Source organism: Eublepharis macularius, chromosome 1 (assembly GCF_028583425.1).
Source record: "Eublepharis macularius isolate TG4126 chromosome 1, MPM_Emac_v1.0, whole genome shotgun sequence".
NCBI lineage: Eukaryota > Metazoa > Chordata > Lepidosauria > Squamata > Eublepharidae > Eublepharis > Eublepharis macularius.
In genome coordinates, this window is record NC_072790.1 from 64928256 (window position 1) to 64944064 (window position 15809).

General features: G+C 40.2%; 1 protein-coding gene across 1 annotated transcript in view; it reads left to right on the forward strand.

Moving 5' to 3' along the window:
• The first annotated feature begins 276 nt into the window (after positions 1-276).
• Positions 277-15809, forward strand: part of ZNF451 (zinc finger protein 451) — a 33371-nt gene continuing 17838 nt past the window's right edge. Inside the window, exons 1-5 of the mRNA XM_054980347.1 lie at positions 277-618; positions 1353-1445; positions 6678-6755; positions 10580-10708; positions 12850-12961. Of these exons, the coding sequence (XP_054836322.1) occupies positions 1356-1445; positions 6678-6755; positions 10580-10708; positions 12850-12961 (409 nt within the window). The 5' untranslated portion in view covers positions 277-618; positions 1353-1355. The remainder of the gene's footprint in view (positions 619-1352; positions 1446-6677; positions 6756-10579; positions 10709-12849; positions 12962-15809) is intronic.

A 15809-nucleotide genomic window follows, 5' to 3' on the forward strand; every position in this document is an offset into this window, starting at 1 on the left:
CTCCATTCAAAAGAGTAAAACAAAAATATTCAGTTGGTCGGAAGGAAAACCAAATTGCGGCGAAGGTGTCATCAGAACCTGAATCACATCAGGGTTTTAATCCCCCGAGAACGAAACTACAATTCCCAGCAGCCCCTGCTAGCCTTTCCGGCGGGCGATGTGTTGGCCTCTAAGTTTGAAGGGGAGGAAGGAAAAGGCTGTTCTGAACGTCACGTGTGAATGCTTGAAAGAGCGCCGGGGTGGGATTTCAGAGCGCGGTATAAACGGAAGCTCTGAGTGTTGGTCTCTGGCTGCTCTGTGGGGTCGCCCGTTGAGCCATTTTCACGCCTGGGCATCGCTGAGCCGCGGCAAGGTACCTCCAGCAGCAGCATTGTTGCGAGGCTGAGTTGGGGGCGTTGTGCGCGCAGGGGCTGTTCCCTGGTAACCTGTGCCTGCCCCTCACTTTGGGCCCGCGCCGCTCGCATGGCTGCAGCATCCTTCTGCGTCGCCTCCAACTGGCAGCTTCCCCGTTTGTTTTATGCATGAGGGCTGGTTTTCGATTAAGCGAATGTAAAGCTTTTAAGAGTAGCGCAACGGGCTTTATTAAAAAATCCGTTGCTCCTTGGGGAATCCTTGCAGGTAAGCGTGTATTTGTTAGCTTGAGGTCTTTGTTTTTGACTCCCTCCAATTAATATGCAAAGCTTTTCCTGGCTCACCGTAGCCCGATTTTACATTCTTCATTTCTGAGTTACTACTACCTGGTTGCCTTTCATGCCATGCCTACATAAAACAGCATTCTTTATGGAACTGCTAATCCGAATCATTTGCTCAAGCGGTCAGGTTTACGGATCTTGTTATCAGATCCCCCCACATCCTCTCCATAAGGTGTTTAATGTGGAAAGCTTGCATACTTTTATTCTGACAACTTAAATAGGTACAGTAGAAGATGATCGTTTGTATTTCTGTAATTTAAGGCCAGCTGGGTAACTGCTTTATCATTTTCCACTAACCATTAACTTTTCATTTTCTTACATCCAAGTTTTGTTGTGTTTCCTACAACATTTACTGTGATAAATGAAAATGAAGATTTTCTTAATGTATGTTGACCTGTTTTTAATTAATACCTGTAAGTATTATTAATAAAAATAGCCTGTGTTTACAACTTTGTTTTTAAAATAGTCAGAATAAATGTTGGCTCTGTGTCAGTGCCAAACCTGTTAAAAAATGTAAATGACTACTTAGTTTCTTAACCAAGTTAGTTTGTAGCTGTACAGCATTAACTATCAAAAAAGGGACAGGTCTTCAGTCTGATTGTTATGTAATTATGCAGTTGTTAAAATTAGTTCAGTGAGGCTGTATGTTTGTCTTTTCAGATAATGGAGTGTCTTGAGTCTTCTCAGAACCAGGAGGCAAAGAATGCTGCTTCTCAACAGGATGAAAGTGAAGATGATATTGAGTTTGTTGGTGTATGTAGATGCTTACGCTTGGTTTAATTTCTTTGAGCATTCATGGCTGACAAAAATGGAATCTCTGCAGTGTTTTGACTATTTTGCAGGCCTGAGTATTTGTACTTTGGCAGCAGGTTGAAACAGAATAGGTTTTTGAACAAAAATTCCAGATAGGAAAGAGAGATTTATAATGCAGATTATTTTAAGCAAGTTCTCAACAAGAACTAACTTTCTGTATCTCAAAAATGTTTTGATCTCTTTCAAATGCTTTGTCACAGAATGTCAGAAAGCTGCTTCTAAGATGGCTTCTTAGGTGTCTGCAGCCTGAAAGAATTGATGGATATCTTGATGGACCACACAGAGACATTGTGACCCATCGAAAAGAGTCCAGTAGCACCTTTAAGACTAACCAATTTTACTGTAGCATAAGCTTTCGAGAATCACCGTTCTCTTCATCAGATGCCATCTGACGAAGAGAACTGTGATTCTCTAAAGCTTATGCTACAGTAAAGTTGGTTAGTCTTAAAGGTGCTACTGGACTCTTCGATTTTGCTACTACAGACTAACATAGCTAACTCCTCTGGATTGTGACCCATGTTTTCAGTTGCTAAGATACAGGCAAGAAACTTATGAAAGGTCATGTGCTGCCTGCAGACATGTAAGAAACCATCTCGGAAACACCCTTTTGCAATTCTGTGGCCTGTTAGCCCTCCACAACTCTGTTGTATTATTCAAAGATAGTGTCTGTTTACAAATACAGTTTATAAAAGCATTGTCTCTTATCACAATATGTTGTGATTCCAGATTTACCAGCCAAAAGTTTCAGGAGACACTAGATCATCCTTTAAGTGGCCTAGTTATCCAAGAGGAACTGTTGAAAGCATGCATGCTAATACTCAATAAGAATACAGAATCTTTTTTAAAAAAGAATTTGTGTTATGGAAAATATTTCAATGACCAAGAGTCTTATCTCTTACCATTAGCTTTTTTATACTACTTATTTATTAACAGTGTTTATAAACAGAAACAACAGTGAAAGTATCACACTATATGGAAAACATGAGTAAAACAGTTATGGGTGGGTAGCCATGTTAGTGTATACTATAGTGTTAGGACAAAATTTGAGTCCAGTAGCACTTTAAAGACCAACAAAATTCTTCCAGGGTATAAACTTTTGTGAGCTACAAAGATAAACTGCAAGCTATTAGGAAAACTGTTTTTGACTGTACACTGCTAACCTTGCTACCATGCTCTGCATTTTTTCCTCAATCACACCTGCTTCAGATTCAGTAACCATTCTTTCAGATCAGTGGCACAGCCAAGGTCGCCCACATGGCACTACAATATGCCAACACTTTCATGGCTGTCTTGGAGCAGTGCTTCCTCATATCTTACCCACTGACACCTCTCTTGTATTTGAAGTTTGTTTATACCAATTTATAGCACTTCAACAACAAACAAAGAACAAGTACTAATGGTAACAGTGTTTCATAGATGGACATAATTAAATCAGTAGGCAATTATTTGATAACATAGAATTTAAGCTGCTAATGAGGTATTTAAATACTTAAAATTTGGCTACTTAAATATTATTTCATGTTATTTATAGCCTGCCTTTCTCACTCATACTTGAGGTGGGTTACAAAGTGGAAGTCTAATATAGTCAACAAGATGGAACATCCAGTAAACAGTGCAATAGGGTTTGGATTACAGAAATCTGAAACAGCTGTAAATCAGCAGAAGCATTTTAAACATGAAACATTAAACAATGCAGAAATTACATAGTAGGAATGTACTTACAACAATAGACAGAACACAGTAGTATAGTCCTAGCCCTTTACCAAAGTATTTTTCTGAATAATTTCATTACAGTACAGCCCTTCTATGGTGGAGAGTGTCCTCAAGTCATAGCAGACTTATGGCAACTCCTGGCGGGGTTTCATGGGAAGGGACTAACACAGGTGGTTTGTAATTGACTGCCTCTGTTACCCTGGTCTTCCATCCAATTACTAAGGCTGACCCTGCTTAACTTCTGAGGTCAGACAAGATCAGGCTCACCTGGGCTATCTAGGTCAGGACACAGCCCTCCTACCTGTGTAAAAAAGCCCACCTGAATAATTCAGTTTTGCATAGTGTGCCAGGGGAGTGGGAGCCTTCCTAACCTCTTCTGGCAGGCCATTTAACAAGGCGGCCATATCAGAGAATGTACAGGCAAGTGTTCATTTTGCCCATTTGCAGGGTGGCACCTGCAGAAAGCCCTGCTCAGATGAGCAAGGCTGTCATGGTGGAGCATAGCAATAGAGGCGGGTCTGCAGATATGATGGACTAGGGCCCTGAAGCGTATCTGCAGGACCGTCTCTCTGCCTTTTTGGTCCTGGCTCCCACCTGGTGGAGTGCTCTGCCTACTGAGACCAGGGCCCGGCAAGACCTACTATCTTTTCGCCTGGCCTGTAAGACAGAGCTGTTCCGCCAGGCACATGGCTGAGGTCTGGGCCTCCGCCGGCCTGAAACAACAAGGGGCGTATAAAATCTAGCCCTCCCTGTGAAAGCTGTCCACCATCCTGTATTAGTTTGTAAGGCTGACTGTATAACTAGAAATGTTTTTATTTTAATGATGATTTTAAATTTTTTATGGAAATGAATTTTATTGTATTTTAATGGGTTGTGATCCACCCTGAGCCCGCTCACGGGGAGGGCGAAAGAGAAATGTGAAAAAAATAAAATAAATAAGGGCTCATTGGATAGCCAATATCATGAATTGAACCAGTAACTGATGGGCAGCCAGTGAACGGATTGCAGAATAGAAGTAGCATACATATTTTCCACACCTTCCAATAATAACCAAGTAGTGAGGTTCTAAGTCAACTAGGGTCTCTGAACTGGCTTTAAAGGGAGACCTATATAGAGAGCATTACAGTAGTTTAGTCTTGATGTTACCATGATGTGGATGCAGGTTACCAGATTGGTTGTGTCAAGCTACGAGGTCATCTTACGGGGTAGACTGAGTTGGAAGAAAGCTTTTTTTTGCAGCTGCATTAACTTGCTTCTTCAGCAACGATGCTGGATCCAGTATGACCCGTACGCTCATGAGTCAGCAAGGATTAGCTGAACCCTGTCGAAAGTGAGAAGCAAATGTCCTTCAAGATCTTTTTCTTTCCAACCAGCATCACTTCCATCTTGTTTGGATTCAGTTTTAATTTATTTGCTTTCAGCCATTAGGCAACAGTAGTCAGGCAGTGTGACAACCTCCTCTATTGCATTGCCAGGGGATTTGGATTGAGAGAGAGAGAATGGGATGGAGCTGTGTTTTATAGATCTTTTGCTGTCTCGATTTTTCAGTGACTTCAGAGGAATCAATACCTTCCTGTGTTATACTTAATTTTTGAGTACTACTTGCTTTGATAAAATTAAGCACTTTTTTAATGGTGGTAAAGCCAAAGGATTTATGCAGATTAAAGGATTTCCCATCCCAATAGTTCCTAATAGCAGCTCCCCTTGTTCAGAAAAATCTTGTTGGTACATAATAGGCAATATACACATTTAGTAGAATAGATTTTCAGTGTCATAGCCTGCCTTCTGTGTTTCATTATGAGGTTGTCACGAGCAGAAGGTCATGAGGCCAGTATTAGTGCTCAAACACTAAGAGAAAGTAAAAAAAAAATAAGGCTTTGAATCATAGAAATCCACTCCTGTGTGTACAGTGTGTGTCTCAGCTCCGTGCAACGATGAATGTGCACTCTTAACAGCATGCTTAACGTTCTAAAGTCAGTTAACAGTAGCGGAAGGAAGAACTAACAGTCAAACCGTGCAAACGGTGCTGAGCTCCATAAGGAATCACACATGGCTTTTATATGAAGATAAATGATCTGGGAATCTCTTGCAGACAGAGACATCTACCCCTCTGGAGTTACGTAAGATTTTATGGGCTTGACTTGTCATTTTCCTCTGTTTTGCTTTTAATTGTTTAACATTCCTGAGTGTACTCAGTCTTCATCAGGACCTTTGGGGAGCAGGTTCTTTTTTGTTTGGTTGATTTTGTAAAAGTCGCATTTTATTTACATGCTTGTGGGGGATTGCCGTAGTTTGTAGAATCAATTCCTTGTCTATTGACAGCTTCATTTTACTGTTACCATGATTGACTTGAGGACCAGACACTTCACTTCCAGGGTGATATTTTGGGAAACAAATATGACAGAGGGTCCTTTAACTGAACATTATTAAGTACAGTGATAATATGGGGAGGTTGGGGACAGGAAGCAAGATTTAAAAATACAATGTAGTAACCAAAACATACAAATCAGGGAATGCAAAATAAGGCAATTTAAATATTACCTGGTGGTTATGTTAAGCTAACTCTATCATAGTCAGTCATAGTCAATGATAGTCAAAAAGGAGCCCACGTGCAGATGTGCATGTGGTGTCCCAAAGAGAGGGTGTTGCAGATTGGGGGTGGGAGACTGAGTTTGGAGTCGAGAACAAGAGGAAGGAGAACACAGAAGTACAGGATAATGTGCGATTTAAAAAAAACAGGAGGGGGACAGAAATGGCACAGTGCCCTGGAGGTGGTGGAGCAAAGGAGAGGATGCATTGCTGGCGAAGAAGAAAAGAACTTAGAAGTGGGGCTCTCGGCGAGTGAGAACTTGGCTGAGAATGCAAAAGGGGAGAAGAGAGAAAGAAAGGTCCATACATTGACCGATTCTGAAAACTGAGGGTAGTCCCTCCACCACTGTGACTTTGGAAAATGATGGGGTGAAAGAGAGCATAAAATGCTGGTCTAAATGGAAGTCAGTTGTGAATTTTTCTGCCACTGGTCAGAACAAGGTTTTTTTTACTTGAGGAGGATGTTGATGGGGCCGCGTGGTCTTGCTGATTGAGGATGTGATCGGTTTACCAGGTAGGTCTGTATTGCGAGGGACTCTCTTTGAGACAAACGCAGCTACCCACCTAGTTACCTTTGTTGTTCCCAGAGTTGCAGTGAAAAAGGGGCATGAACTCAGGGCCTGCTTTCAGTCTTGCTGCCTAAGAATGCAACTAAAAAATATCTTTCTGCCAACATAAGAATGTTCTTAGATTCACAGAATATTTGGTCACTGTTGTTTAAAAAGCAGTCTTGTTTGTTCAGTGAACATATCCCAGCTCTACAACTATGCATTGGTACTTGAATTTTATAAAAGTACACTTTTATTTCTTTATTACTTATATAGAGAAGAAAAATCACCACTGAAGGTAAATGCTTGTTTACTTCCTTAGGAAGCTATATTAAGACCTATCCTGGACTGCATTGACCTTGTTAGTAGCGGCGATGAGGAATCTAGCAGTTCTTCTAACGTGAGTCTTACCTGAAACTATTTGGGCAAGAATTTCCTTTGAACTTGTTCTGATCTGTGTTTTTGTAAGCTTGAACAGTTTGGGCAGTTGTATGCTTTCTGAATCTCATTTTTTTCTATATTGAGGAAAAATAATAGTAGATGATTTGAAGGAGATATTTAAAAAATTAAAACATAAATGCAAGTTACAGTTATATGTACTGTACACAATTTTTAAATTTCAGTTGAACATTTCAAGGGAAGTGAGCGAATCTGCACAGTCACCGTTGAGGTTTTATTGCTGTTTGGTGTATTCCATATTCATCTTTGATAGGTTGTAATGAAACTCTTATAAATGAGAATTTTTCCTTTTCAGGTATGGTTGCTCTTTTCTGGCTTCTCTCTGGTAGCTGGTTAGTTGAGTACAGATTGTTTGCTCTTTGTCAGTACAATTGGAGAGTTTTGTCCCATGTAGAAGTGGAATTAAATTTTTGAGCCTCTGGTGAAAAAAGGTGTATGTTTTTTCTCTCAACTTTTCAGGGATGTGTGTGAAAACTTTGGGGGAAACTTTAGTTTCTGCACCCTGTGCTACCTTAGCCGCTTGTAGTGTAGTTTTTGCTGGTTGAGAGGCAGAACAGTAAAAGGTGAACATAGAAAACACATTTTATAGTTAGAGAAGTTTCTGACACTGAATGACTATGCTGGTCTGATGCCACCAACATTCCAGCAGCAGAGGGAACAACCCCTTCATCAGCAACACTTTTGAACATTTGTGATGCCATAAGAGAAAGATGGAATGGGGTTAAAACCTCATACAGTAAGAAGGCAGAGAGCCAGTCCACATGTTACAGCAGTCGTAGTTTCACCCATGGCCTCTAAGGCCATTTTACAGAAGAATTTGACACGGGGGTGGCACGGGGTAGGGACGGGGTGGGTGGATGGCACAGGGTAGGAAGGTGATTTTGTCCCTTTCATGCATTTTCAAGTACAGAAACAGCACTGGAGGGCACTTGTGGCATTTTTGAAATGTAAAATGTCATAGGCAGCTACAGGTTGAACCTGAGATGCAGGATGTTACAAATTTCTGTTTTTGTTTCTTTTTAAAAGGATTTGGGGGGGTGGAAATTGAAATGTATGCAATACCTACTTTCCTATCAAACCTAGACTACTGTTACTGATTTAATAACATAAAACACATAATTTTATAATTTAGCATATAAAATAATACTGTTTGCCATGTTTATGGAATTTAAAAGTATAGTGTCTTTAAACTGAAAATATCCCCAGTTCTTGAGGAAACTATAGCACACTATGCTTATGCTACCATAGCATGTGTATCTTTAATTTTGTCATTTGAGAGGTAGGAAAAATAAGTTGAAGGTAGAAACCTTCTGTAATAAATTAAAGATGATATGTTTAGACAGAAACACTCATAAGTCACAATAGGTAGGATTACCAGCATGTTTAGATAGTAAGCTACACTTTGTAATACTGAATATGCTGAACTCTTTAATTTATTAAGTACATTAAGCATAGTTTTGGTTGCCAAAATATTTGTTCAAATTCTTGAAAATGCTGCATTTGTCTACAGAATTATCTTCTACTAGAATTATCTTCTAATGCTGCAGTTTGTCCTAAATAAAAATTCTCATACTGCACATTTTGGGTAAAACCTTGTCTTTAATTTCGTTCATTTCAAAAGGAAAAACAAAATCATGGGAGTTTGTTTTAGCGCTCCCCCAAATTTCCCACTTTTCCCTTGGAAAATTTGAAAGTCTGAGAACACTTTCATGCTATTTTGAGTGTGGGAAGAAAACCTTACCCTAAGGAGCATGTCACAGATTCTAAAATAGAAAATAATTCCATAGGAGTTTTTTTTCAGTGGTTCCCCATATTTTTCAAATTTTCCATTGGAGAAATAGAAAAAATATCCTGTGGGTGCTACTTTTCCCCTCAGGCCTTTGCATCTGAACTGTATATGCTAAATTAAAATGAAGCATTATTTGATGAACCAGTGAAGTACATTCTGGTTTAATCAGAAAGTATTGTATATTTTTCAATTTTCCCAAACATTTCTATCCCCCCATTGCAAAAAAAGCAGAAGGGAGGGGCCCCCAGTGTTCTCCCATAGCTTCAAGATTTCTGGAAATTTTACATCTCTAGACATCTCTAGTAGAGGTTTTTTCTCCCCATCATCTTACCATGTGTCAACCTGTGAAACAGCCACTTGGGTTGTATGGTGGCTGCAGGAGGGGTCCAAAAACAAAGGGTGAAAAACAACTATTGTTTTAATAAAACAACCTTTTATTAGGACTGACTGACCAAAATACTACACAACATGTAAGCATTTGAGTTCTGAATAATTCTGAAGAACTCAATTCTGAGAATTGTTCAGTAGAAAAAAAAGGTGTGTGTGTGGGGGGGATAATAATTTCGAGAAATGGTGGGAAAGTCTCCAGTTTGCATCTCATAGTTTTAATGCTTAGAAAGCTGTTTTCCTCTCTAACTGTGCTTTATATTAATCTCTAGCTTTGTTGATATAAGTACTACATTAAAAAGTCTAAATATTTATTATATAAATATTGACTACCCTGTTTTTTTCCTTTTACTCTTTGCCTTATATGGGACCTGTATGTTTTATTCAGTGTCAGAGAGACATCTGTTCTTCCATATTTATAAAAGGGAGCATGCCACTTTTTCTTTTTCTACTGGCTACCTTTATTGCAACATGAAAACCTGTTTTGCATCCAGCACCATCTAATTTGCTTAAATCTGCAAAATATCCTGCATTACATTTTAAGACTACCGCCTGAAGAACTCAGGCTTTTCAGAACATGGTTAAAACAACTTTCTCTTGTGCTAATTGTCCTCGATAGCCATCAAGAGGAAAAGTTTCGGAGACTTGAAAAGCTAGCACATTGTTTTGAGATATTTTGGATGGTCTTAGTTTTAAAAAAAACTACACAAGTTTTGTTTTTGTACTATTGCTGTAGATTAATGTGACTAGCTACTATTGTCTATCGGAGACAAGGTAACACCCCCAAGTGGTCTCTTTAGATACTGCATTGAGAAGAGGCAGGACCACTATTTTTTAAAAAATTCATAGTTCATCATTCTCATATAAGCAGCAAAACAAATTTGGTTAACTATAACAAATTCTGGTTTTAAACTTTTTTCTATTTTCTTTCCCAGCTCCTTAAAAAACACTGTTACTGGATGGACTCATTCCACTAACAGCAGTGCTTTTCCTTGGTATCAGGAGCTTTTTCATTCACAATAATAATAACATTTGATTTATATACCGCCCTTCAGGACAACTTAACACACACTCAGAGATGTTTACAAAGTGTGTTATTATTATCTCCACAACAATCGGCCTGTGAGGTGGGTGGGGCTGAGAGAGCTTCAAGAAGCTGTGACTGACTAAGGTCACCTAGCTGGCTTCAAGCAGAGGAGTGGGGAATCAAACCCGGTTCTCCAGGTTAGAGTCTTGCCGGTCTTAACCACTGCATTAAACCGGCTCTCACAAATTAGCTGCTGCTAGCGAACTGCATCAGTAGAATCCTGCCTAAAGCTGAACTTTGACTATTGGTCTGACTGATATTTGGCACGTACTGCTGTCGTTCAGCAGAAGCTTATTGGATAGCTTAGTTTATTCTTGAACCCATCTTGTTTGAGGATTGCTGTGGAAGACAGGAAGAAAGTTCAAGAAAATCAAGAAGAATATTGTGTTTTCTCGTAAAAAGCTAGGCTTACTTCCCGGGAATTTTTCATCCTCTGTTTAGTTGAACTGTATGATGGTGTTTACTAACTAGCCCTTTATAAACATCTTTTCTTCATTTGTAGAAAAAAGTTAAGAGTATAGACTACAATGATAATCAGAAGGAGGGAATGGTTGCTTCAACCCTTGATCGCCTAGCACGCCATGTAGAGCTACAAAAAAAGCTGAAAGAAGAAAAAAACAAAGCTTTCAAGGTATGAGTCTATACAAAGCTATGGCAAAAGTACTGTGGCTTGATTGTATAATATAATACAAAGCTGACTAAATACCACATGCAACAGTTGGCCATTTTACTTTTAAGGAGGCTGCCCAGGGACCATGTTCTTTATCTTAACAGTCTGAGGCAGCCTTGTCTATCTGGCCATGATGGCCACATAGTTTCTCATGTGCTTCCCGCCCCTCATAACTCAAGCCAAAAGTATCTGAATACAGTTAATTGTATATTAAATTACATGCAGCCAAAGTGGTGGTAATAGGGAAATGCTTATTATGGTGCATGATGTGACCCAGCTTCCAGCATTTTCCCTGCACCTAGGAAAGCTTTAAAGGAAGTAGCTGCTCAAGAGTCTGAAACAAAAACCATTTATTTCAGGTAAAACTATTCTTGTTTTTGCTCTTTAAGCACAGTATTAAATATAGCACATCTGTCAGTTATACAAGCATCCTTGCCTGTTGGATGGCCTTTTCCAAAGAACTTATTGTTCTTGGTTTAGCTCCTAGTGAACAAATGTCCTCTCACAAACAAATTATTCTTACTGAGCACAACTTTGAAGGGATTCTGCAGAGCTATGAAGGTGAGGAAAGAGGAACAAAGGCTGTAATATGTATAAATGTTCTGAGACTACAGAAGGGCCAAATGGTCAGTTAGAAACTTATTCTTGGCCGCAACATATGCTTCCTCAAAGAAAGCAGTTTGGAGTTCTTTAAGATTATAAAATCGGCAATGATGGCCTGTGTGCTGTTTTTAGTCTGCCATGACTTTTCCAAAGCCCATGCTAAATTTATTTGGTGACGCTCCTGCAGCCTTGTGCTAGGAGAAAAGTAACAGTCGGCTGTGTAAGGTTTGCAAGCCATACATTGCATAACACTGAACTAGTATGCAGAGAAGTTAGCCGTGTTAGTCTGTGGTAGCAAAATCAAAAAGAGTCCAGTAGCACCTTTAAGACTAACCAATTTTATTTTAGCATAAGCTTTCGAGATCTTATGCTAAAATAAAATTGGTTAGTCTTAAAGGTGCTACTGGACTCTTTTTGACTGAACTAGTATAAGTTTATTAAATCTAGTTTTGAATCTTTCAGTACATAGAATATGATATGCTGGTTTAGAACCAACATAGCCATAATTTCACTATCACGAAATTTTGGTTCACATAAGGAATGTCCTCATAGCAACATAACTGGATACTACAGGGACATTTGGAAAGACAAAATGTCAGGATATGTAGTAATGGCAAAATTAGCAAGATATATAAACAAAAGGCCGATTAAAGAGTTTGAAGAGAAAGGGGAAATTATTTTGCTTACAACAGATAAAATTTAGAAAGAAAGATAGGAATAAGGGGTATTAGTCCTGTAAATTTGAATATGATTATATACTGATATGTTCTTTAACTTGACTGTAAGATAATTAGTTGAATTAAGGTAATTGGTAGAATAGAATGTATGATAGATAACACTGAAATATTGTTAAAGTCAGCACTGTTATTGTTAAGAAATATATAAGTAAAAGGTAAGAGAGGGATAATAGTGCGTTTTTCTTTTTTTAAAGATAAGTAGAAATATGTTTGAATTCTGCATTTATTTGAAAATATATACCTTAAATAGTCTCAAATATTATTTTAATATTTTTAAAGGTTGTGATTTTTGTACTCTGTACTTTGATAATCCTTGTAGCATGCAGCTTTGTATTAGTTTTTCTTGCCCCCTTCATTTGTTCCTCTTATTTCTGTATCCCCCTTTTCTGTTTTACTAAAATAAAATACTGCTTTAAAAAAAACCCTTGCTGCTACAAAAGATATAATAGCTGTAGAGAACTTTAGCTAATGATGCAGCTGATACTAGGTTGCACCTGGAGTATTGATTCAGGAATGCCATCAAAGCACTTTCCTGAAAGCAATGAGAAACATTCATTCTCAGTAGTGGTAATTAATGTTGACCTTTGAAAATCATTCTGAAACATATAGCTTGCTGAAGGAAGACATTTTTATTAGCGTAAATATTTTATGTGTAAATTTACAAACTTCCTGTATTTGCCTTAATCAATTCTCATTTGACATGCTTTATTTCACAAAAAAACATTAATGGCCTATTTTTCTGATCATTGGGGCTATCATTAGGAAAAAGTCGATTCCCAGCATGCTCATGGACTGCAACAACTGGAATTTATCCACAAGCACAGTGACACAGAAGCAGCAAGACTGTGTGTGAACCAGTGGCTCAAAATGCCAGGTAATTCTTTGGACATGTTATTTTCGGGCAGGGGAAACAAAAAATCAGTCTTTCTAGAGAAATACCTATTGCCAGTTGGTCTCTTCTCCCTTTTTAGAGATATAGGTGAGAAACGGGTAAGAAAACCATTCATTTGGTAATACCTGTACTTCACCTTTCCCTTTAACAGGGTGCTGAAGCTGTATGGCATAATGCATACTTTTGCAAGGATAATGATAATATTCTGTTTTTATATAGTGCTTTCTGAATGTGTAAAAGCCTTCATATAATAAGCAGTCAAGCACAGTCATCAGTGACTCCAGCTAAAGGAATGTAGCAATTCTGGGAGGGATGTTTGACTTGCAAATTTTCCAAATCTAGGATGTAATCTTAATCACAAACTGTAAACTCTAATAGGAGACCATTTTGAATGTGTTTAATCACAATTTATTAATTAGATATATTTAGATGATTTTAAAAAATAACCGTTCCTTTATTATAAGTATCTGCATATCTGTTTAGCTCTGCCTTTCCTTCTCTTGCCAAAAATTAGGCATGGTGTGATGATCTATGATGGCTTGTAAGGCAACTTGGAAATAGGCAGGCTTGTGGAGGAGGGACACTTTCAGTGCAAACCACTATTTGGTGGTTACCATCAGAAAAATGATTTCTGGGAAGACTTTACAGCATCTGGTTATAGCAGCTGGGACTCTTGACTGGCTGAAGAGTTCAGGAACAAACTAACTCTGAAGGAAAGTTAGCCCTTTCCTTTCTTCCTTTGTGTTGGCAGTGCTGAGCTGTTCAGGGGTGTGGCTGGATGCTCAAGTGTAGCAACAGCTTATTCCAGATTTTAAAAAAAAAGAATTTACAGACAAAAAGATAAATTGCACAAGTAGACACTGGAGCCCATTGGAGAGTTAAAGGGCTCAAGTAAAATGGAAGGCAAAGAAAAATCAAAGCATAAACACAAAGGGGTGGTCTTAGTGATCTGAGGCCTTGGTAAAAAGTTCAGGATGAGGCTGCAGAATCACTGCCATCATCCTCATGGAGCCAAGCAAAGGGCCACCCTCACCTTTTGTGAGGTGGATGGGAGCCACTGCTGCGCCAGAAGTCAACTCTTTGAGCCCTAGATGGGGCGTGTGCCTGCTCTCCCTTTTCTCTTCAGGGGGCAGGGCTATAGTCCAGGACCCCTTCCAGTCTGGCTTCTGTCCTGGCCATGGGACGGAGATGGCCTTGGTTGCCCTCACAGATGACCTTTGCAGGCATCTGGATCGATGCAGGTCTGCACTGCTTGTGTTACTCGATCTCACAGCAGCGTTTGACACGGTTGACTATGACTTGTTGGCCAGCCTCTTCGCCAACGTGGGGATTAGGGGCTCTTACAGTGGCTGGTCTCCTTTTTCCAGGGTTGGGAACAGAGGGTGGTGCTCGGGGGAGATCTATCGCCCCGTCACCCTTTGGTGTGCATGGTTCCACAAGGGACGATACTCTCCCTAATGTTATTTAACATCTACATGTGCCCCCTCACCCAGTTGGTGTGGAGGTTTGGGCTGGGCTGTCATCAATATGCGGATGACACCCAGCTTTTTCTGTTGATGGATAGCCGGCCAGACACGGCCCTGGACAATCTGGCCAGAGCTCTGGATGCTGTGACGGCATGGTTGAAACACAGCATGCTGAAACTGAACCCGGTGAAGACGGAGGTCCTGCAGGTGGGACGGGGGCTGCCAGATGTTGGGAACCAGCTCCCTGCCCTGGATGGAACACCACTGGCAACTTTGCCAGTGGTGAAGAGTCTGGGTATGCTCCTGGATGCCTCCCTATCGATGGAGGCCCAGGTCACGGTGGTTGCCAAGTCTGCATTTTTTCATCTCCATCAGATCAGGCAATGTTCCCCTTACCTGACACCCCAGGACCTGGCTACAGTGACCCATGCAATGGTCACTTCCAGGCTAGATTACTGTAACTCACTCTACGCTGGGCTGCCCCTGGGCCTGATCCGTAAAGTACAACTGGTCCAGAATGTGGTGGCGTGGGTCCTGACCGGTATATCCTACCAGTCACATATCACACCTGTCCTGCGCCAGCTGCACTGGCTTCCGGTTGAATTCCAAATCAGGTTCAAGGTGTTGGTTCTTACCTTTAAAGCCCTGAGTGGGTTGGGACCGGCATATCTTCGGGAACACCTCTCCCTGTATGTTCCCTGGAGTCCGCTTCGATCAGCGGATAAATGTTTACTGGTGGTCCCCGGCCTGAAGGAAGCCTGCCTCACTTCAACCAGGGCCTTTTTAGTCCTGGCCCCAGCCTGGTGGAACGATCTGTCAATGGAGACCCGGGCCCAGCAGGACATATTATCGTTCCGCCGGGCCTGTAAAACAGAGCTGTTCCGTCAGGCTTGGTGGTTGAAGGGGACGGTGCCATGTTGGCCTCCCACCTTTGGGGTGGGGGGTTCTCCCCACCATTGCACCTTAATGTATTTGGTTAATTTATTTTCTTATTGTTTATTGTATGTTGATTTTAGAATTATCGTTTTCTTGTTTTTATTGATTTTAACTGTTGTTCACTGCCCAGAGCCCCTGAGGATGGGCGGTTTATAATAATAATAATAATAATAATAATAATGATGATGATGATGATGATGATGATGATGGCAGTTGTGTCTCCAGGTTTGTGACCCAGGGCAGCTGTTACCCATTGGCTAAGAGTGCCCCCTGTAAATATCACACTAGCTAAGCATACCTCCTAACCTAATCTGTAATACCTGGCAGCTGGTAGAATAAACACCAAGATCCAGCCATCCTCCTTTCTCCTCCAGTGGGTCAAAAGCACAACAAAAAGCCATCAGCTCAGAAGCTATTTGAAGTTTAGA